This window comes from Procambarus clarkii, chromosome 87, assembly GCF_040958095.1.
Source record: "Procambarus clarkii isolate CNS0578487 chromosome 87, FALCON_Pclarkii_2.0, whole genome shotgun sequence".
NCBI lineage: Eukaryota > Metazoa > Arthropoda > Malacostraca > Decapoda > Cambaridae > Procambarus > Procambarus clarkii.
The window spans coordinates 5,404,887-5,426,944 of NC_091236.1; the positions used below are offsets into that span (position 1 = coordinate 5,404,887).

Genomic DNA, 22,058 nt, shown 5'->3' on the forward strand with positions numbered 1-22,058 from the left:
AGGTGAGTACGCACACACACACTGCAGACTGCATTTACCTGGGATGCCAGAAAGCTTTTGACACAGTTCCTCACAAGCTAGTCCTATATAACTAAAACAAGAGGCTGGTGTTTCGGGAAAAGCATTAAAGTGGGTGAAGGAGTACCTTTCAGGAAGAAGACAAAGAGTCATAGTAAGAGGATAACTATGAGACTGGAAGAAGGTAGTGAGTGGAGTACCTCAAGGGTCGGTATTAGGGTCTATCCTGTTCGTAATATATGTAAACGATCCTCTATGTATTTAATTAACAGAGGAAATAAGCTCATTCATAACCATGTTTGCTGACGATACTAAGCTAACGAGACAAACTATAACTGAAGAGGACCACAAAACATTACAAGATGAACGGAACTATCTCAGAGACGGTCTGAGAAATAGCTACTAGACCTTAACCCTGATAAATGCAAGATTATGAAGATAGTAATTGAAGCAAGAACACCTCAAATACAGTACAGGACGAAGGAAAGGCAACGTCTAACTTTTGGAAAAGAGAAAGACTTTGGAGTGGATATAACTGGAGATCTAACACTAGAAGGACACATCAACGAATAACGAGGGCAGCATATGTCATACTGGTAAACGTCCGGTTATCCTTCAGCAGCCTGGACACAGATCCCTTCAGAGCGTTGTATACATCCTTTGTGAGACCTATATTACAGAGTATGCTGCCCCGGCAGGGAACCTGTGACTAAAGAAACAAAACTAGAAAAGGTTAAAAAATATGTAACAAAGCTAGTTCCTAAGCTAAAGGGAGGGAAGACTGAGGGAACTGGACGTCACTATAGTGGAGGAAAGAAGGAATAGGACAGACAAGAAAAGACGTACAAGATACCAAGGGGGGGGGGTTGATAAACTAGATATAGAAGAGATGTTTAAATTACGGAACAGATGAATAAGTAAGTAACCTTTAAGTGTAAACATAGGAAAAACGAGTGAAAAAGTCACTGCACTGAACTAACGGTGGTGGCAAGGCAGGAGCTTAAGACAAGATGCTGGACTCTGCAAGCACAACTATGTGAGTACACGCACAGGAGAAGGGGGGGGGGGGGACTGGTCGATGTGTTAGTTCAGTTTATTATTATGCACCCCATACCCATCTTGTGGGCAGTAGTGGAAGGGGTTACAGAGGCACATAATGGGCTCAGGGACTAAACCCCACAATTCATTTAGCTAAGCAAGTTACAATCTTGATGAGCTAGTTACATAATTTAATACACATTGTCACATTGGACTGGATGTGGTCGCTACATGTCAAGAATTGCTCTGTAAGAAAATCTTCATAATCAAGTAATTAATGAATTGGACTCTGGTGCGCCTCAACTGTCCTCTCCTCCCAACGATGTTGCTATAGAGAATTGTTCGCTGCCAGGACACCCGCGACCAGGCCAGCTAGCTGTCAAGTGCTGGCCTCGACCAATGAGAGTACGCGAAGAGTCATTTGGTATCGCTCTAATTGGCTGATATTTGTAGGTCAGTGCTAGCATGCCACACGTCTCTCAGCAAGCACAGGCCGCGACAAGTCGGGTCACGTATGGACGAAGTCCTCACACAACGCAAGAGGCTTCGTTTTAAAAATGAAATATATCCTACAACTAAGATACTCTGAGTGTTTTAGACATGTTCAGTCCTACCTGAATCCTAGACGTTATGCAGGGCAGGTAGGGCTCATGTGTGCCTATCCAGGGAGCGGAACTGATAGTAAAATAAGTAATACATCACGACAGTAGCTGCCGCCGCCGCCCCAGTTGTTGTTCTCCCAATTCATTCCACCAGCTAGCTGCCCCTACGCTAAATATATACATCACTGTGGCTTATATAAGAGTCTAGCCTATGTTTTAGAATAATTGTTCACTACATGATTGGACCAACAAAATGTGGAGAGTTAACAAGCATGAAAGGCTGATGTAATAAGCGCTCCAAAACGACAGAACTAACCTGAATTTTCGCTTACGTAAACTTTCAAAGTTCTTTGTTCATCCTCTCTAGTTGGTAAGTATCCCCTTCACTACCACACCAAGCGGGAGGGTGAGGGAGGGAGGAAAGGGAGAGTACGACCTTCCCTCTCTCTCTCTCTCCTGGGTGGAAGGAGGAAAGGGAGAGTAAGACCTTCCCTCCCTCCCTTCCTCTCCTGGGTGGGAGGGAGGGCGGGGGAACGGCGGCAGCCAGATGAGAAAGGGAGTCAGTGTGTCGCAGGAGAGAGAGGCAAGAGGACCGCCGTCCTGCGCTCTCTTCGTGTACACGTGTGTGTGTGCGCGTGTGCGCGAGTACTGCCCTAATTGTCCTTGCGGGGGTTGAGCTCCGGCTCTTTAATCCCGCCTCTCAACTGGCAGTCAACTGGGGAAGAGATTCCGGAGCCTACTGGACTCTCAGCCTCCACCACATCACTGCCTAATGCGTTCCATTTACTAACTACTCTGACACTGAAAAAGTTCTTTCAAATGAGTCTCTGACTCATTTGGTTACTCAGTTTCCACCTGTGTCCCCTTGTGCGTGTACCACCCGTGTTAAATAATGTACCGTAGTGTACCGTGTGGCCACACTGTGCTCCGTAGTGTACCGTGTGGCCACACTGTGCTCCGTAGTGTACCGTGTGGCCACACTGTGCTCCGTAGTGTACCGTGTGGCCACACTGTGCTCCGTAGTGTACCGTGTGGCCACACTGTGCTCCGTAGTGTACCGTGTGGCCACACTGTGCTCCGTAGTGTACCGTGTGGCCACACTGTGCTCCGTAGTGTACCGTGTGGCCACACTGTGCTCCGTAGTGTACCGTGTGGCCACACTGTGCTCCGTAGTGTACCGTGTGGCCACACTGTGCTCCGTAGTGTACCGTGTGGCCACACTGTGCTCCGTAGTGTACCGTGTGGCCACACTGTGCTCCGTAGTGTACCGTGTGGCCACACTGTGCTCCGTAGTGTACCGTGTGGCCACACTGTGCTCTGTAGTGTACCGTGTTACATACATAATTACTGTGTGTGTCATTGTTACTGTACTCACCTAGTTGTGCTTGCGGGGGTTGAACTCTGGCTCTTTGGTCCCGCCTCTCAACTGTCAGTCAACAGGTGTACAGGTTACTGAGCCTATTGGGCTCTATCATATCTACACTTGAAACTGTGTATGGAGTCAGCCTCCACCACATCACTGCCTAGTGCATTCCACCTGTTAACTACTCTGACACTGAACAAGTTCTTTCTAATGTCTCTGTGGCTCATGTGGATATTCAGCTTCCACCTGTATCCCCATGTGCGTGTACCACCCGTGTGTGTGAGAGTGAGTGTGTTACCAACTGTGTAAGTGTCATTGTTACTGTGCAAGTGTGTGATCAGAAAATGTTAATGGTGTAGGGAGATAATTGTACGGTGTTGGTTAGTGAACAACCCGTTCTCGCAAATTTAATAAGTCAATATTGACTTATTAAATATGTGCATAGGTGACATACTTAACATAATAGATACCCTTAAAAAGATTCATAGAAAACACCGACCTTACCTAACCTTGCTAGTATCTTAAGATAAGCACCTTATAGCTTCGTAATTACAATTATTACCTAACCTATAATAGGTATAGGTTAAGTAATAATTGTAATTACGAAGCAATAAGATGCTTATCTTAAGATACTAACAAGGTTAGGTAAGGTCGGTGTTTTCTATGAATCTTTTTAAGGGTATCTATTATGTTTAGTATATCACCTATGCACGTAGTTAATAAGTCAATATTGACTTTACGAATTTGCGAGAACGGGTTGTTAGTGAACCCGTGTGCGGGGCCGGCTTTTACCTGACAAAGTTACCGTGTACAGTTCACACGCGCGCCTCATGTTAATACACCGTAAAACATGTATATGAGCAGCCAGCAGGTAAGAGTGAACACGGTAGTTACTGGAGTGATATGTCATTAGTGTGCCGGGTGGTGGTGGTGTAGGGAGCTATAGCTCTCTCTGACACTCTCGCTACCTCTGGCTCACCATTGCTCTCTTTCGCTCGCGGACGGTCTCTTTCTCGCTCGTTCTCTTTCGAGAGAGAGAGAGAGGGGGGGGGGGGGGGAGGGGGGGACACGCCCTTCTGATGTAACCTTATACTCAACCATCTCAATAATTGCTAGTGACTCATCAAGTGTTGCAGACACAGTATTAGCCAAGATGTTGCTGTTATCATTATTACCTCTCTTATTATCTTCACTTACACCACCCACCCACACACACACACACACACACACACACACACACACACACCCACACACACACGCACACAAACACACACACACACACACACACGCACACACGCACACACGCACACGCACACACACACGCACACACACACACACACACACAGACACAGACACACACACACACACACACACAGAATTAGGAAAATTAAGCTGTAGAAAAAATCTATATTTCATGAGAGGAGACTATGGGGAATGTGGCAAGTGCTTTAATGGGTTTGATGGGAAATGCGTGTTGTTAAGCGTGGAAGTGCACGAGATGTATGCCAAGTGTTGTGAGAGACCTCTGATCAACAAACACAAATATTTATACCAAAACAGAGATGCAAAACTAGAAAACAGGATTGGTTTTCCTGTTTCAAAATAGAGACGAGTCACAGAGATGTTAGAAAGTTATCATTTAGTATGACACTACTGGGAAAATGGAATGAACGAAAGGTTCAGGTTGTAAATGCTAACTCTATCCATAGTTTTAAAAGCCGATATGAAAGAGAAATAGGACAGGAGTCATTCCACTGGCGGCTAGAAATGCGGGGTCCAAGAGCTAATGCAACTAATCCTGCAGACACAAACAGGTGAGTTCACCTGTGAGAGGCGTGACTCATCCCCAGCACACACACACACCTAGGTGAGTACACTCATCACACAAGGCCACTACCTCGGGTGATTCCAACGCCGCCACCAGAGTGATCCACCGCCACCATCCACCCCTCTGGTGTCCTACTGTTACCACACCCGCCATGGTCCACCCCGCCCCTCCCCGCTGTCATGGTCCACCCTGCCCCTCCCCCCCTGTCATGGTCCACCCCGCCCCTCCCCGCTGTCATGGTCCACCCTGCCCCTCCCCGCTGTCATGGTCCACCCAGCCCCTCCCCGCTGTCATGGTCCACCCCGCTCTGCCTATCCTCATAACCGTGCATTTGCCAATGTTGATGTCTAGCAACCATTCTCAGACTATCTCTAGAGATTGTCTAGTTAATTGTCTAGTTGTGGTTGGACAAGTATATGAGTGGGATTGGGTGGTTATAAATAGGAGCTGCCTCGTATGGGCCAATAGGCCTTCTGCAGTTGCCTTGTTCTTATGTTCTTAATCTTGTAACGTATTGCAGTTCTCAATGTGTGGGGGGGGGGGGGGGGGGGAAGAGGTGATGGGAGTGTCACACTTGACCTTTCACAAAAGATATATATATATTAACCAAACCGTAATATAATTATTACAAAACCTGGGAACAATTCCTCTGAAATAAGTGAATGTTTTTACAGTCATCTCAATTTTCACTTTTTATTTAACAGTTAAGGTTTCCCGGGAGAAATATAATGGATGAATGAAGGTTATTATAGAGGAGTGAGAATGAGGTAGAGAATGAAGCACAGTGAAATGTGTACAGCGTCCGGCAGCTCCCGCGCCAAAAACAATATTTACCTCTACTCAGCAACCTCAGGATTAAATCCCAATATAAACAAAAACTTGGTGATATTTAAATGTTATAACGTCCAGTAAATGTGAGCGGGTGAGAACATGCAAGTGTAATATCTGAGGAGGAGGCGACGGCGACCTACACCTGGAACAACGGAGCAGCAAGTGAGCCGCCACAAAAACCAGCACCAACTGACACTGTACCCGGCCGGCCGTGGACCACCACCACGCTGCCGGACACTGGATGGTAAGACCACTGTCTCCTCCCACACACTTCTCCCTCCCTCACCATACTGGCTCCGATAATGACGGGGCCCAGACTGGTAAGCCTCGTCAAATTTGGTCATGTTAACACCACTTCCTGTTGCCTAGTAATGTAGACCACTGGGGAAGACCAAGACACATGATGAGCAGACCACCATGTTTGGCTCCGGTCTGGACCATTATCACGTCCATTGTGGTCTAGGACGGTCCCAGACGTGGTGTCTCCTCATGTTGTGGTGTGTGGGGGGTTTAGTCATCATATCATCAGCCTCATATTGTGACTCATCGTCTGTATAACCACTGGTGATGGCAACACTTATGGGGTCTATAACATTATTCATCATTGTATTATAGCCATTATATATTTTTGTACTATGTAGAGCTATTCATAAACCATGTTACTAATAATGAAACTTCAAATTAGAATTTTCCATATTAAAATATACAAATTTTACTTGCAGCATCCAAGGCTGACTTATATTGCTCACAGAGGAAATTATTTTACATCTGACAAACGACTTTTTGACACCAATACTTAGTCACGGCCGTGAGCGTTAGACCCCCCCCTAGCCTATCATGCCTTGACGGGACACGCGCACACATGTGGCTCAGGGGTGGGGACTGTGGCTGAGTGGACACCCGCACACACACATGTGGCTCAGGGGTGGGGAATGTGGCTGAGTGGACACACACACACACACATGTGGCTTAGGGGTGGGGCCTGTGGCTGAGTGGACACACGCACACACATGTGGCTCAGGGGTGGGGCCTGTGGCTGAGTGGACACCCGCACACACACATGTGGCTCAGGGGTGGGGACTGTGGCCCCCCAGCAGGGAGACTGTGGCCCTCCAGCAGGGAGACTGTGGCCCCCCAGCAGGGAGACTGTGGCCCTCCAGCAGGGAGACTGTGGCCCCCCAGCAGGGAGACTGTGGCCCCCCCAGCAGGGAGACTGTGGCCCCCCCAGCAGGGAGACTGTGGCCCCCCCAGCAGGGAGACTGTGGCCCCCCCCAGCAGGGAGACTGTGGCCCCCCCAGCAGGGAGACTATGGCCCCCCAGCAGGGAGACTGTGGCCCTCCAGCAGGGAGACTGTGACCCCCAGCAGGGAGACTGTGACCCTCCAGCAGGGAGACTGTGGCCCCCCAGCAGGGAGACTGTGGCCCCCCAGCAGGGAGACTGTGACCCTCCAGCAGGGAGACTGTGGCCCCCCAGCAGGGAGACTGTGGCCCCCCAGCAGGGAGACTGTGGCCCCCCAGCAGGGAGACTGTGGCCCCCCAGCAGGGAGACTGTGGCCCCCCAGCAGGGAGACTGTGGCCCCCCAGCAGGGAGACTGTGGCCCCCCAGCAGGGAGACTGTGGCCCCCCAGCAGGGAGACTGTGGCCACCCAGCAGGGAGACTGTGGCCCCCCAGCAGGGAGACTGTGACCCTCCAGCAGGGAGACTGTGCCCCCCCAGCAGGGAGACTGTGCCCCCCCAGCAGGGAGACTGTGCCCCCCCCAGCAGGGAGACTGTGCCCCCAGCAGGGAGATGTGCCCCCCCAGCAGGGAGACTGTGCCTCCCCCCAGCAGGGAGACTGTGCCCCCCCAGCAGGGAGACTGTGCCCCCCCAGCAGGGAGACTGTGACCCTCCAGCAGGGAGACTGTGGCCCCCCAGCAGGGAGACTGTGGCCCCCCAGCAGGGAGACTGTGGCCCCCCAGCAGGGAGACTGTGCCCCCCCAGCAGGGAGACTGTGCCCCCAGCAGGGAGACTGTGCCTCCCCCCAGCAGGGAGACTGTGCCCCCCCAGCAGGGAGACTGTGCCCCCCCAGCAGGGAGACTGTGGCCCCCCAGCAGGGAGACTGTGGCCCCCCCCAGCAGGGAGACTGTGCCCCCCCAGCAGGGAGACTGTGCACCCCCAGCAGGGAGACTGTGACCCTCCAGCAGGGAGACTGTGGCCCCCCAGCAGGGAGACTGTGGCCCCCCAGCAGGGAGACTGTGGCCCCCCAGCAGGGAGACTGTGCCCCCCCAGCAGGGAGACTGTGCCCCCAGCAGGGAGACTGTGCCTCCCCCCAGCAGGGAGACTGTGCCCCCCCAGCAGGGAGACTGTGCCCCCCCAGCAGGGAGACTGTGGCCCCCCCAGCAGGGAGACTGTGGCCCCCCCAGCAGGGAGACTGTGGCCCCCCCCCAGCAGGGAGACTGTGGCCCCCCCAGCAGGGAGACTGTGCCCCCCAGCAGGTGTTCAGAAGACATGTTGAAGAAAGTGTAAAGTTTCTCTAATATAAGAGCTGGGGCTCCAGTTTAACATGTTGCAGTGTTAAGTTAAGCGCCGCCAGAGGTTATAACTCTCTACTACAAGTACTCCGCCACACCCCGGCCTCCACCACACCTGCCCCTCCACCACACCCCGGCCTCCACCACACCCCGGCCTCCACCACACACCCCGGCCTCCACCACACACCCCGGCCTCCACCACACACCCCGGCCTCCACCACACCCCGGCCTCCACCACACACCCCGGCCTCCACCACACCCCGGCCTCCACCACACCCCGGCCTCCACCACACCCCGACCTCCACCACACACCCCGGCCTCCACCACACACCCCGGCCTCCACCACACCCCGGCCTCCACCACACACCCCGGCCTCCACCACACCCCGGCCTCCACCACACACCCCGGCCTCCACCACACCTGCCCCTCCACCACACCCCGCCCTCCCTCCACCACACCCCCTGCCCTTCACGACACCCCGCCCTCCGCCACACCCGCCCTCCACCACACACCCCGGCCCTCCACCACACACCCCGGCCCTCCACCACACCTGCCCTTCACGACACCCCGCCCTCCGCCACACACCCCGGCCCTCCACCACACACCCCGGCCCTCCACCACACACCCCGGCCCTCCACCACACACCCCGGCCCTCCACCACACCTGGTTGATGGGGTTCTGGGAGTTGTTCTACTCCCCAAGCCCGGCCCGAGGCCAGGCTTGACTTGTGAGAGTTTGGTCCACCAGGCTGTTGCTTGGAGCGGCCCGCAGGCCCACATACCCACCACAGCCCGGTTGGTCTGGCACTCCTTGAAGAAAACAATCTAGTTTTCTCTAGTGGACGTCCACTGTTGTCCCGGCAGTTTCTTATAATCGCTGGGAGGGTGTTGAACAGCCGTGGACCTCTGATGTTTATAGTGTTCTCTGATTGTGCTTATGGCACCTCTGATCTTCACTGGTTCTATTCTGCATTTTCTTCCATATCGTTCACTCCAGTACGTTGTTATTTTACTGTGTACATTTGGGACCTGGCCCTCCAGTATTTTCCATGTGTATATTATTTGATATCTCTCCCTTCTCCTTTCTAGTGAGTACATTTGGAGAGCTTTGAGACGATCCCAATAATTTAGGTGCTTTATTGCGTCTATGCGTGCCGTATATGTTCTCTGTATTCCCTCTATTTCAGCAATCTCTCCTGCTCTGAAGGGGGGAAGTGAGTACTGAGCAGTACTCAAGATGGGACAACACAAGTGACTTGAAGAGTACAACCATTGTGATGGGATCCCTGGATTTAAAAGTTCTCGCAATCCACCCGATCATTTTCTGGCTGACGCAATATTTGCTTGGTTATGCTCCTTAAACGTTAGGTCGTCAGACATTATTATTCCCAAATCCTTTACATGCTGTTTTCCTACTATGGGCAAATTTGATTGTGTTTTGTACCCTGTATTATGTTTAAGGTCTTCATTTTTACCATACTTGAGTACCTGGAATTTATCACAGTTAAACCATGTTATTTTCTGCTGCCCAATCGAAAACTTTATTAATACCTGCTTGTGGTTTTTCAATGTTGTTAGCAGAGGTAATTTTATGGTGATTTTTGTCATCTGCAAAGGATGATACGAAGCTGTGACTTGTATTTTTGTCTATATTTGATATGCGAATAAGGAACAGGAGTGGTACAAGAACTACACCTTGAGGTTCAGAACTTTTAACTGTGTTCGGACTCGATTTTATTTCATTGACTGTTACTCTTTATGTTCTGTTCGACAGGAAATTGGGTATCCAGCGTCCTACTTTACCAGTTATTCCCACTGATCTCATTTTGTGTGCTATCACTCCATACCTTGAGGTGCTTCCGGGGCTTAGCGTCCCCGCGGCCCGGTCATCGACCAGGCCTCCTGGTTGCTGGACTGGTCAACCAGGCTGTTGGACGCGGCTGCTCTCAGCCTGACGTACGAATCACAACCTGGTCGATCAGGTATCCTTTGGAGGTGCTTATCCAGTTTTCTCTCTTGAACACTGTGAGGGGTCGGCCAGTTATGCCCCTTATGTGTAGTGGAAGCGTGTTGAACAGCCTTGGGCCTCTGATGTTGATAGTTCTCTCTCAGAGTACCTGTTGCACCTCTGCTGTTCATCGGGGGTATTCTGCACATCCTGCCATACCTTCTGGTCTCGTGTAACGTTATTTCTGTGTGCAGGTTTGGGACCAGCCCCTCTACTATTTTCCACGTGTAAATTATTATGTATCTCTCCCGCCTGCGCTCAAATGAATACAGATTTAGGCTCTTTAGTCGGTCCCAATAGTTTAGATGTTTTACCGAGTGGATTCTAGCCGTAAGTCTATATTCTAGCAGGTACTTCCATTTCAGGTGCCATAGGTTTAAGTCCCCAAGCAGAATGATATTCGGGGCTGGATTTGTGAGGTTTTCCAAGCAGTGTTCTATTTTCATTAGTTGGTCTTTAAACTGCTGAGGGTTTGCCTCCGGTGACTTATATACAAGGACAATAACTACATTTAGGATATCTATTTTGATTATCAGCACTTCCACCATATCGTTTGTGGTGTTTAGCAGCTCAGTACAGATGAGTGTGTCCTTGGTCACATGGTTGCAGTTATCGAATGCCTTTGCAAAGTCTGTGTATACCACATCTGCATTTTGTTTTTCTTCTAAAGCTTCTGTGATTTTGTCATAGTGGTTGAGTAACTGTGACAGACAGGATCTTCCCGCTCTAAATCCATGTTGTCCTGGGTTGTGTAGCTCATTATTTTCCATAAAACTTGAAATTTGATTCCTAATCACTCTATCAAAAATTTATTATGTGTAATGTTAGTGCAACTGGTCTATAATTTTTTTGCCAAGGCTTTACTACCCCCTTGTGCAGAGGAGCTATATCTGCAAATTTAAATGCTGCTGGTATCTCCCCTGAATCCAGGCTCTTTCTCCATATTACACTGAGTGCTCGCGCTACTGGTACTTTACATTTCTTTATGAATATTGAATTCACGAGTCAGGCCCAGGAGCTGAGTACATGGACATATTGTCAATTTCTCTTTCAAAGTCTTCCGAGTTCGTGTTAATATCCGTTATATTATCTGCAGCTTGAATGTCATTCATAAAGCTGTCTGGGTCATCAACTTTCATGCTGTTTATTGGTGTGCTAAACACAGCCACATACTGGCTTCTTAGAATTTCACTAATTTCATTGTTATCCTCTGTGAACATACCTTCAGTTGTAATTAATGGTCCAATACTGGTCGAGGTTTTTGATTTTGATTTTCCGTATGTGAAAAAATATTTTGGATTTTTCTTTATCTCTTGTATAGCTTTCTGTTCCAATTACATTTCATCAGACTTTGTGATCGCTTCAACGTTGGTTCTATTTTCTCAATCTCCCTGTTTCTGTTTATTTTACTTATTGTGATAGTCGTGTCGGTTTAAGCATTTCTGTAACTTTTTTCCTTCTGTACAGTCGTCTGCGTTCTCTCTCTAGAGTGGTCCTCTTTCTGCCCCTCCTCACAGGCACGTGCTTCAAGCAGACCTTGTATGATGCTTCAGCTGTCAGTAGAACTATTCCGCGCCTTCCACCATACCCGCTCTCCAATACACCCGCCCTCCACCACACCCGCTCTCCAACACGCCCGCCCTGCAACACACCCGCTCTCCAACAGACCCGCCCTGAAACACACCCGCCCTGAAACACACCCGCCCTCCAACACACCCGCCCTCCAACACACCCCTCCTCCAACACACCCCTCCTCCAACACACCCCTCCTCCAACACTCCCGCCCTCCAACACACCCCTCCTCCACCACACCCGCCCTCCAATACTTCCCAGTCTACTGTATTTCCACTGCATCTTCTCCTTGGCTGGTGAGAGTTTCACACACTTTCTCTTGAGCTCTAGGCCCAAGTGGGCACCTTAGAGAACAGTGTACCACTTGGGAGGAGACAATAGTGTACCACTTGGGAGGAGACAATAGTGTACCACTTGGGAGGAGACAATAGTGTACCACTTGGGAGGAGACAACAGTGTACCACTTGGGAGGAGACAATAGTGTACCACTTGGGAGGAGACAATAGTGTACCACTTGGGAGGAGACAATAGTGTACCACTTGGGAGGAGACAACAGTGTACCACTTGGGAGGAGACAATAGTGTACCACTTGGGAGGAGACAATAGTGTACCACTTGGGAGGAGACAACAGTGTACCACTTGGGAGGAGACAACAGTGTACCACTTGGGAGGAGACAATAGTGTACCACTTGGGAGGAGACAATAGTGTACCACTTGGGAGGAGACAACAGTGTACCACTTGGGAGTAGAGTGTAGAGAATAGATTATCCCAATAATATACTCGCTCCAAACGCATTAGCCTAACGATAGAAGAAATACTCTTCTTAGTACTAATTATGGAACTTAAACCTTTCCCGCCAACCTTTGGAGAACGGTGAGATGTTACCCGAGCATATAAGCAGCAGAGTAGCGAATAATAACTAGTCTAGTTTCAAGTGTGGTCTAGAAGAGACACTTGCGAGATCCGGTACCGACTCTCAGTGCGCTCAACTCACACCATTGCTCGCCAAAGTATCACCAGCATACTTCTGTATACTCGACCAAATATATATATTCTTTTAGTGTTTGTGTTTATTGTCACCATACTTTACCTAACAATAGAACTGTATCATTGGTGACCCAGTGAGTGAAAAGAACACCTAGTCGCAAACTAGATCTTCATCATGGATTTATCTACCAGGTTTCCAGCATACAACGCAGACGAACCAAAATTTTGGTTCATGCAGATGGAGGCTATTTTCGACCACCACGAAATTATGACTGAGAAAACCCCATTAGCCTGTACCCTGCCAACACTTTCCTCAGAGGCTATGCACACTGCCTCCGCTGTCATCACCGTGCCATCACCAGACACCAGGACGTACACCGCATTGAAGGCCGCTCTTCTACAGTCAGCAATGAAACGCTGCATTCAACAAAGGGATCAGTTCCTCACTGACAAAAAATTAGCACACAAAACACCACCCCACTGGAAAAACCGACCCGCGCTCCTGGTTTGGACTTACGTGCCGTTAATGGTACGTCCGTCCGTACATATGGGACCCGCGCCCTGGTTCTCGATTTCGCCCCTCTGGGTCACTTTACATGGACTTTCCTCATAGCGGATGTGGAACAACCCATTCTTGGATGGGATTTCCTGCAACACCATCAACTTATTATGGATCCCTCAGGTGCAGTACTTCGAGCCTCCGCTAGTACCTCTACACAGGTTAACAGCGTCACCCCAGTTGCATCTACGGAACTTCAAGCACTCCTGGATGAATTCAAAGATGTGACCCAACCTGCCAGCCCTCGACCAGAAGTGCAACATACAATTATGCATCACATTACTACAACGGGAGCACCTACCTTCGCCAGACCACGCCGCCTGGCACCGGAACAATTGGCGGTAGCCATACTGAATTCAACAAGCTACAGGAGGCAGGAATAGTCTGCCTTTCGAACAGTCCATGAGTTTCACTTCTCCATATGGTCCCGAAAACAGCCCCAGGGAAATGGCGCCCTTGCGGGGACTACAGGACTCTTAATGTTTGTCTTCTGCCGGATTGCTACCCAATACCACACATCCAGGATTTCTCACAGGGATTGAGCAATGCAACCGTTTTTCCGAAAATTGACCATGTACGGGCATTTCACCAGATCCCTGTGGAACTGGCAGACATTCCAAAAACAGCGATCACAACACTGTTTGAATTCGTCCGGATGCCTTTTAGTCTACGGAATGCAGCCCAGACATTCCAACGCTTCGACTAATTAGTTAAGGATCTTCCTTTTTGCTACGCCTACATTGACGATCTTCTGGTGGCCAGTACATCACCGACAGAACATCTGCTACACCTCCGACTCCTCCTCACCTGTCTGTGCAACTTCGGCTTGCAGCTCAACTCCGAGAAGTGTATTTTCCATGTTCCAGAGCTGGATTTCTTGGGACACCGTGTGTCAGCAGCAGGGGTCCAACCACTAGAAAAGAAAATCGAGGCAATCAAGGAATTCCTGCGCCCATCCACTCCAAAGAAGTTGCAAGAATTTCTTGGCGTGGTGAATTTTTATCATCGATTCATCCCACATTGTTCGGACATCTTGTGACACTTATACGACCTCTTACGTGGTCGGAAACACATGTCCCGTCTTCCGTTGGAGTGGACTTCCCAGGCAGAGACAGCATTCACCGACATAAAACATAAGCTGGCGGAATTCACCTTACTCGCACACCTAGTGTCTGACGCTCCCACCAATCTCTTTACCGACGCTTCAACCACAGCTATTGGTGCTGTACTACAACAGCTCATTGAAGGAGAATGGTGCCCAATTGCATTCTTTTCAGCGCGCCTGTCACCCGCTGAAGAGGACAGCACTTTTGATAGGGAACTGCTCGCCATCTACGCAGCCATACAACATTTCCGGCACTTCCTCGAGGGGCGGAACTTCCACATCCTCACTGACCATAAACCCCTCACTTATGCACTGGTGGCCAAGGGTGATGTTCACTCTCCTCAAGTAGCCAACCACCTGGGATTTATCTCCCAATTTATCTCAGATATCTGCCATGTCAAAGGAACTAACAATGTCATAGCCGATGCACTGTCTGGACCCACCATAAACTACGGCGTGAAAAACCCAGCTCGGGTGGACTATTGTCTAATCAGCAAGGCCCAATGGGAAGACCCTGATCTGCAGCGATTACGAACATCTGACAGCTCTCCGGTTCATCAAGATTTCCATGGAAGGTGGCGGTAGTATAATCTGTGACACCTCACGGACGGGAGCAATTAGGCCCTACATTCCTGACCAGTTTCGCTGGAAAACATTCTCAGCATTTCATTCTCTAGCACACCCAGGAGTACGTGCTTCCCAGAAACTACTAACGAAAGTAGTAGTTTCCTGGCCATGTGACAGGCCAGCATTGAGTCCTGGCCTGTCACATGGCCAGGACTCAATGCTAATGTTCGACGATGGACTCGCTCATGTCTCCAGTGCCAGCGAGCGAAAACACATCGTCACACAAAGAGCCCTCTTCAACAGTTTCCGTTACCTTCTGAGCATTTCGAGGTGGTGCATGTAGACATCGTTGGACCGTTACCGTCGGCAAGAGGATATTCTTATCTACTCACCTGCATCGATCAATTCTCCAGATGGCTGGGAGCAATCCCATTAATCAACATTTTAGCTGAGTCAGTGGCCCAGGCTTTCCTCTCTGCATGGGTTGCCCATTTTGGCAGCCCCTCATCCATCATCACCGACCAAGGACGACAGTTCAAATCATATCTATGGAAGGAACTTACGGAATTCCTCGGCACCACACACAACCGAACCACAGCATACCACCCTGAGTCGAACGGAATGGTAAAACGCTTTCAAAGACAACTAAAAGCCGCCCTAAGAGCTCAAGCACGCCCTGATGATTGGATCGACAACCTTCCATTAGTCTTGCTTGGCATTCGTTCGGCCACGAAGGAGGGAAGTGGATTCTCGGTAGCAGACTTAGTATACGGATCTAGCCTGTGGCTTCCGGGCAAATTCTTAACCCCGACGCCACTCATCACACCCTCAGACCCCACTTTTGTCCAGAAATTACGGGCGACCATGACAAGCATTCGGCATACACAACCACGCCAACCGACAACTCGTGCTACATATGTGCCTCATGAGCTCCACACAACTGAACACGTGTTTGTAAGAATCGACGCTATTCGACACCCTCTACAGTCACCTTACAAAGGACCATTTAAAGTGGTTTCTCGAACACCGAAGTTCTTCACAATTGAAAGACGAGGACAGCGGGTAAACATTTCTGTCGATCGCCTTAAACCAGCACACTGTGAAGCTGCCCCAGACATCCCTCCAGAGTCAGTTCCGCCGACTACGCCGTTCACTTTTCAACCCCAGTTTCCAGCAGCACCGCCACCTACGACAATGGACGATCGTGTACGACCTCCCACCCTACAACCCCAGTTAGATGACATCAGCGAAGAGGAGGAAGTTAACTTTGAGGGTTATACAACGCGAACAGGGTGTACAATTTACCGACCAGCTAGGTTCCTTGATCAAGTGATTTTTCTTTCATCCCCCTGGGAGGGGGAGTTCTGTAGCGAATAGATTATCCCAATAATATATTCGCTCCAAACGCATTAGCCTAATGAGAGAAGCAAAACTCTTCTTAGTACTAATTATGGAACTCAAACCTTTCCCGCCAACCTTTGGAGAACGGTGAGGTGTTACCCGAGCATATAAGCAGCAGAGTAGCTAATAATAACTAGTCTACTTTCAAGTGTGGTCTAGAACAGACACTTACGACATACTGTACCGACTCTCAGTGCGCTCAACTCACACCATTGCTCGCCAAAGTATCACCTGTGTACTTCTGTATACTCGACCAAATATATATATTATTTTAGTGTCTATGTTTATTGTCACCATACTTTACGTAACAATAGAACCGTTACAGGAGAGTAGCTCCAGCACCAGACACCAGCTCCAGCACCAGACACCAGCTCCAGCACCAGACACCAGCTCCAGCACCAGACACCAGCTCCAGCACCAGTCATTAGTTTACAGCCATCTTGTGGTCCTACTATTTCTCACCGTGATCATTTGAACTATGTAGATTGAATGTATGGTTCCATGCTTTCTCTATTCTGTGTGTCCTAGTGTTGTGTGGTCCAGTTTGGAGATTACTCGTAGCTTACCAAAAACAAGTCTTGCTGAATATTTCTAAAAAATTTCTAATTTCACTTTAGTGTGCATTAAGTGGTAGTTCCCAGTTGGGTGTTGCATGCTCAAAGATGGACCTAACTTACAGCAGATAGTATTCTGAACGCTACTTGGTCGATCAAAGCTATCCAGATGTTGTCCAGTGTTGCATTCACCGCTGATGACGATGATTTGCTAATATGTCTGGTATCAGGTGCACAAACATATCTACTTCACAAGTCTGTCTTCCACTCATTTACACTGCTCTAGGGGTCATCTCACCACCGGCGCTAATCTCATAACGTTTATGAGACTACAACATTTACATATATAAAGTACAGGAGGGCACTAGAACACTGTTACAGCTTCATATCAGTAGGCTCCGAGACCTTGGCTGCCTGGGGTGTGTATTTAAATTCCTGAAGGATGTGGATAACGACCAGCAGAGCAGATAATGACCAGTGGATGGGATAATGACCAGCAGGGCAGATAATTACCAGTGGATGGGATAATGACCAGCAGGGCAGATAATGGCCAGTGGATGGGATAATGACCACTGGATGGGATAATGACCAGTGGATGGGATAATGACCAGCAGGGCAGATAATGGCCAGTGGATGGGATAATGACCAGTGGATGGGATAATGACCAGCAGGGCAGATAATGGCCAGTGGATGGGATAATGACCAGTGGATGGGATAATGACCAGCAGGGCAGATAATGACCAGTGGATGGGATAATGAGCAGTGGGGTGGAATAATGAAAATAATTGGAGATAATGATCAGCAGGAGAGAGAATGAAAAGCAGGGGAAATAATGGTCAGCATGGGAGATAATGGTCAGCATGGGAGATAATGGTCAGCATGGGAGATAATGACCAGCAGGGAATAATGACCAGCAGGATAATAATGACCAGCAGGATAATGACCAGCAGGGAAGACCCCACAAGGGCATTGCGTCTATTATTCCTGTAAATGTTGTCTCTGTTACTGCAATGACAGTTCTCTGACCTTTGCAATACTATCTCCATATGTATATATTTTTGTACATGTGTATTGCTAATTTATTCTTCGCTGGTTATGTCCTTGTTAAGAGACTAAATGTGACCCAGATTTGTAGGGCAGCATGGGGGGGGGGGGGGGTGATGAATGTGGCATGATTACTTGCGTCATGCTGCAGTGCAGAGTGCCATTACTGGTGACTGTTATATATTATATGCTGTATACTGGTGATCGATGTGTCAAGTGCAGCTATTATTTGTGCCCGCGTCCAACAGCTTGGTTGATCAGTCCGGGAACCAGGAGGCCTGGTCGACGACTGGGCCGCGGGGACGCTAAGCCCCGGAAGCACCTCAAAGTAGCCAATGTTAGTCTTGTTACTGATAATGATGAAGGTATTATAATATAGTGTAATTATTATTGTATCATACTGAATTTTTAAACTGCTTTTTCCCTACTACTTGTCATGAATAGCATTAATTCTGAAGGTTAGAGCTTACACCATAACTGGTTCTTTAAATGATACACACTTGTATATACCTAATGATAAATACTTGCCTGGCATGATGCTAGACTGGAGAATTAATCCCAGTAAAGGTGTCCAGCTTGCTAGCATTAAATTGTAATGTGGGGACCATTACTGTACATGTATTATGATGATTATATCTACAGTCTACACTGTAATTATGTTCAAATGCCAATACAGAGCTTTGGAGAACTATAGCTATATCTCTTCCTATATATTTGATACTGGATTTGGATTATTTAGTATACTGTACATTATTATTGTCATTATATTTATATTGTTATTTTTCTACTGTATGAGTTTCACCTGAAATACAATATTGTACCTCTAAACCAAGTCTTTTTTACCACTAGACATGAGGATGCTGGCATGCAGAACAGTGGGAGGTACGATGAGGAGGTGGCATAAGTGGTGGTGGTGGAGGTTGTGGGCATGGGTATTGGTGTGGGCATGGTTGAGGGGAGGAAGGAGGGGCTGCAAAGGAGCAGTGATTCCCCCACGTTGGGTCAACACCACTCTCAACCCATGTGCAAGAAACTCCTGGCAACTCCTCTACTGGCCAATAGACAACTCCTGTCACAGGATATTTACACAGGTGAGTATTGCTCACTCACACTTCATCCCAACTGGGTTGGATGGTAGAGCGACGGTCTCGCTTCAAGCAGGTTGGCGTTTAATCTCCGACCGTCCAAGTAGTTCGGCACCATTCCTTCCCCCTGTCCCATCCCAAATCCTTATCCTGACCCATTCCAAGTTCTATATAGTTATAATGGCTTGGCACTTTCCCTTGATAGTTCCCATCCCTACTTCCAAGGTATTTTTCACTATCACCATCACTACCAGTACAATACCAAACTTTCCAAAACTTTGTTGTTACAATAGGTCACCAACACAATCTTCTCAAAAGCTTCACTATCTGTATTATCCAAATTTACCTTAGTAATTGTATTATTTTAAAGCGTACACTGCTCCAGTCACTTGAGAGCAATTAGCCCTTATACAGTACTCTAATTGCATGGAGATGATTTAAGGTGACCCATTTTATTCAAATACTGTACAGTATATATATAATATATATATTTTCTGGTGTGATTTTTAGTCTTTATATTATAATATATATAAATAAATATATATATACAGTACTGTGTATATATATATATATATATATATATATATATATATATATATATATATATATATATATATATATATATATCTATATCTCTCTCTCTCTCTCTCTCTCTATATATATATATATATATATATATATATATATATATATATATATATATATATATATATATATATATATATATATATTATTAAATATGACCGAAAAAGTAAGATTAATAATTCTAACACGAATTTTCTCAATCTTTCGTACATTACGCTTCACTGTTGGAGTAACAGTGAAGCGTAATGTACGCTTCACTGTTACTCGCTTCACTGAACAGTGTTGGAGTAACAGTGGGACTGTAAGCTCCAAAAAACCCAGTATATAGGCAAGACAACAACATCTCTTTCTAGGCGTTTAACGATGCATAAGCAACAGGGCTCCATTAAGGAACATATAATCTCTTCCCATAACCAAACCATCGCCAGAGAAATCCTAGTAAACAACACAGAAATCATCGATAGATACAGCGACTTGACGTTTGCGAGGCACTACACATCAAGAAGTCAACACCAGCAATCAACAGCCAATTATTGCACAACTATATTCTACCCACCTCAAGACTCCGCTCCAATATAGAAGCATCAAGAAATATGGACCAATAGGCTTTCTACAAACACTTCTATTCAATACCCATTGTTTCTGTTCTGTCTTGTGTTGATACTTTTAATACCCTATTAATATCCCCTGTTCTGTCTTGTGTTAATGCCACATCATCCTTCCCACCTCACTCAAATGTAGATATAATATCAGAGAGACGTAAGTTCTAATCAGTTGTGTATTTGTGAAGTCTTTGAAAATGTAATAAGTTTTACGAAACGCGCCCGTGTCGCGTCAGACTAGAAATAAAAATGAATTTTGGAGAAGTGATTTTTGATTTACCTCCAACAGTGAAGCGTAATGTACGAAAGATTGAGAAAATTCGTGTTAGAATTATTAATCTTACTTTTTCGGTCATATTTAATAATATATGTCTACAGGAAAGACTGCTACCAAAATATACTAATATATAAATATATATATATATATATATATATATATATATATATATATATATATATATATATATATATATATATATATAAATATATATATATATATATATATATATATATATATATATATATATATATATATATATATATATATATATATATATATATCTCTCTCTCTCTCTTTGCAACAGGAAATAACTGACCCTTACTTCCACCTCATACTTTGTCTGATTTTAGGGTCCCTGCGGAGACACACAAGAGTTTTACTACGAACCCAGTCAGGGTTTGGGTGCTTGCAGGTGTCCCAGGGGCTCACTCCTTTACCGTCCAACAGGCCGCTGTTACCCACATTTCTCCAGAGGCCCTTGTTCACCCAGGTAATGCATTTAACAAGGTACCATGTACCACAGGTAACACAACAAAACAGCCATGTTGCCCCCGGGCAAAATTTAATAAGGAACAATGCACCCTCAGTAACATATACTTTTGCCATTAAATCAAACAATGCAATTGCAAATTAATAAATACAACTTTATAGCAGTACAGTATATTGGGACGTATTTTGCTGTGTCAGGTGTTGTCAGCAACTAACATGTGGCACTATGCTGTGCTTGGATTACAAATTTACCATACCCACTAGAACTGCTAAATGATTTGTAATGGTTACAAGGTTATTACTCACCAGAACTGCTTAGTGCTTTGTAACAGCACAAAAATTGTAGTTAGTTATATATAACATTTATATACTGCAAAGTGTAATGACACTAAAAATAGCATGTTTTATTGAACGAATATAATAATCTGAATTACATATTGAACGAGTTATGAGAACCTGTTAGTGCATACCTTTGTTATACACATTATTGACAACCCATTGCATCATTGCACTTGAAAAAAAATGGTACCTGTAAATGAATTAAAAAATGTGAAGAAATATATATTCACTGAATACAGGTCCAACTTTGTACAAAACATGCAGAGCTGGCTTAATTCTGGTAACTGGTTATGAGATTATGTCATTCACCAGAATTGTTTAATGGTTTGTAATATTGCATGAAAATGTAGATAATTATATACAATGTGTGAATACGATGTAATAACAGCAAAAAACCAAGCACTGAATGTAATGAAACACAAATTTGTGAGTGAGTCCTGTTGGTGAATTCAAAAGGTGACACCCCTAGGGTCAACACCTGCATCAGAGGAGCTCCAGGATATTTCACAATTCCTAAGTATTGTAGTACAGGTTGATGATAGTGAGTGGTGTCCCAAGGAACATAAAGGTGTTGTACTTTGGAAAAATAGGCGAGATAACACGAATGTGCAATGTGAAGTGAAAAATTGTTTGAGAAAAAGTTGCCTTAGTGTTCAGAGCAACCAACAACATTCAAGATGGCCGCCGGCAAG

General features: G+C 46.9%; 2 protein-coding genes across 3 annotated transcripts in view; one reads left to right on the plus strand and one right to left on the minus strand.

Moving 5' to 3' along the window:
- LOC123746995 (centrosomal protein of 135 kDa) overlaps positions 1–22,058 on the minus strand; it is a 145,061-nt gene that overhangs the window by 28,668 nt on the left and 94,335 nt on the right.
- Positions 2,218–22,058, plus strand: part of LOC123746997 (uncharacterized) — a 28,285-nt gene continuing 8,444 nt past the window's right edge. Inside the window, exons 1-4 of one of the 2 annotated variants that reach the window (XM_045728911.2) lie at positions 2,218–2,281; positions 5,554–5,924; positions 18,836–19,077; positions 20,889–21,028. In XM_045728911.2, the coding sequence (XP_045584867.1) occupies positions 18,838–19,077; positions 20,889–21,028 (380 nt within the window). In that variant the 5' untranslated portion in view covers positions 2,218–2,281; positions 5,554–5,924; positions 18,836–18,837. Of the gene's footprint in view, positions 2,304–5,553; positions 5,925–18,835; positions 19,078–20,888; positions 21,029–22,058 lie in introns of both variants that reach the window. The other variant, XM_045728910.2, reaches the window with a different exon arrangement.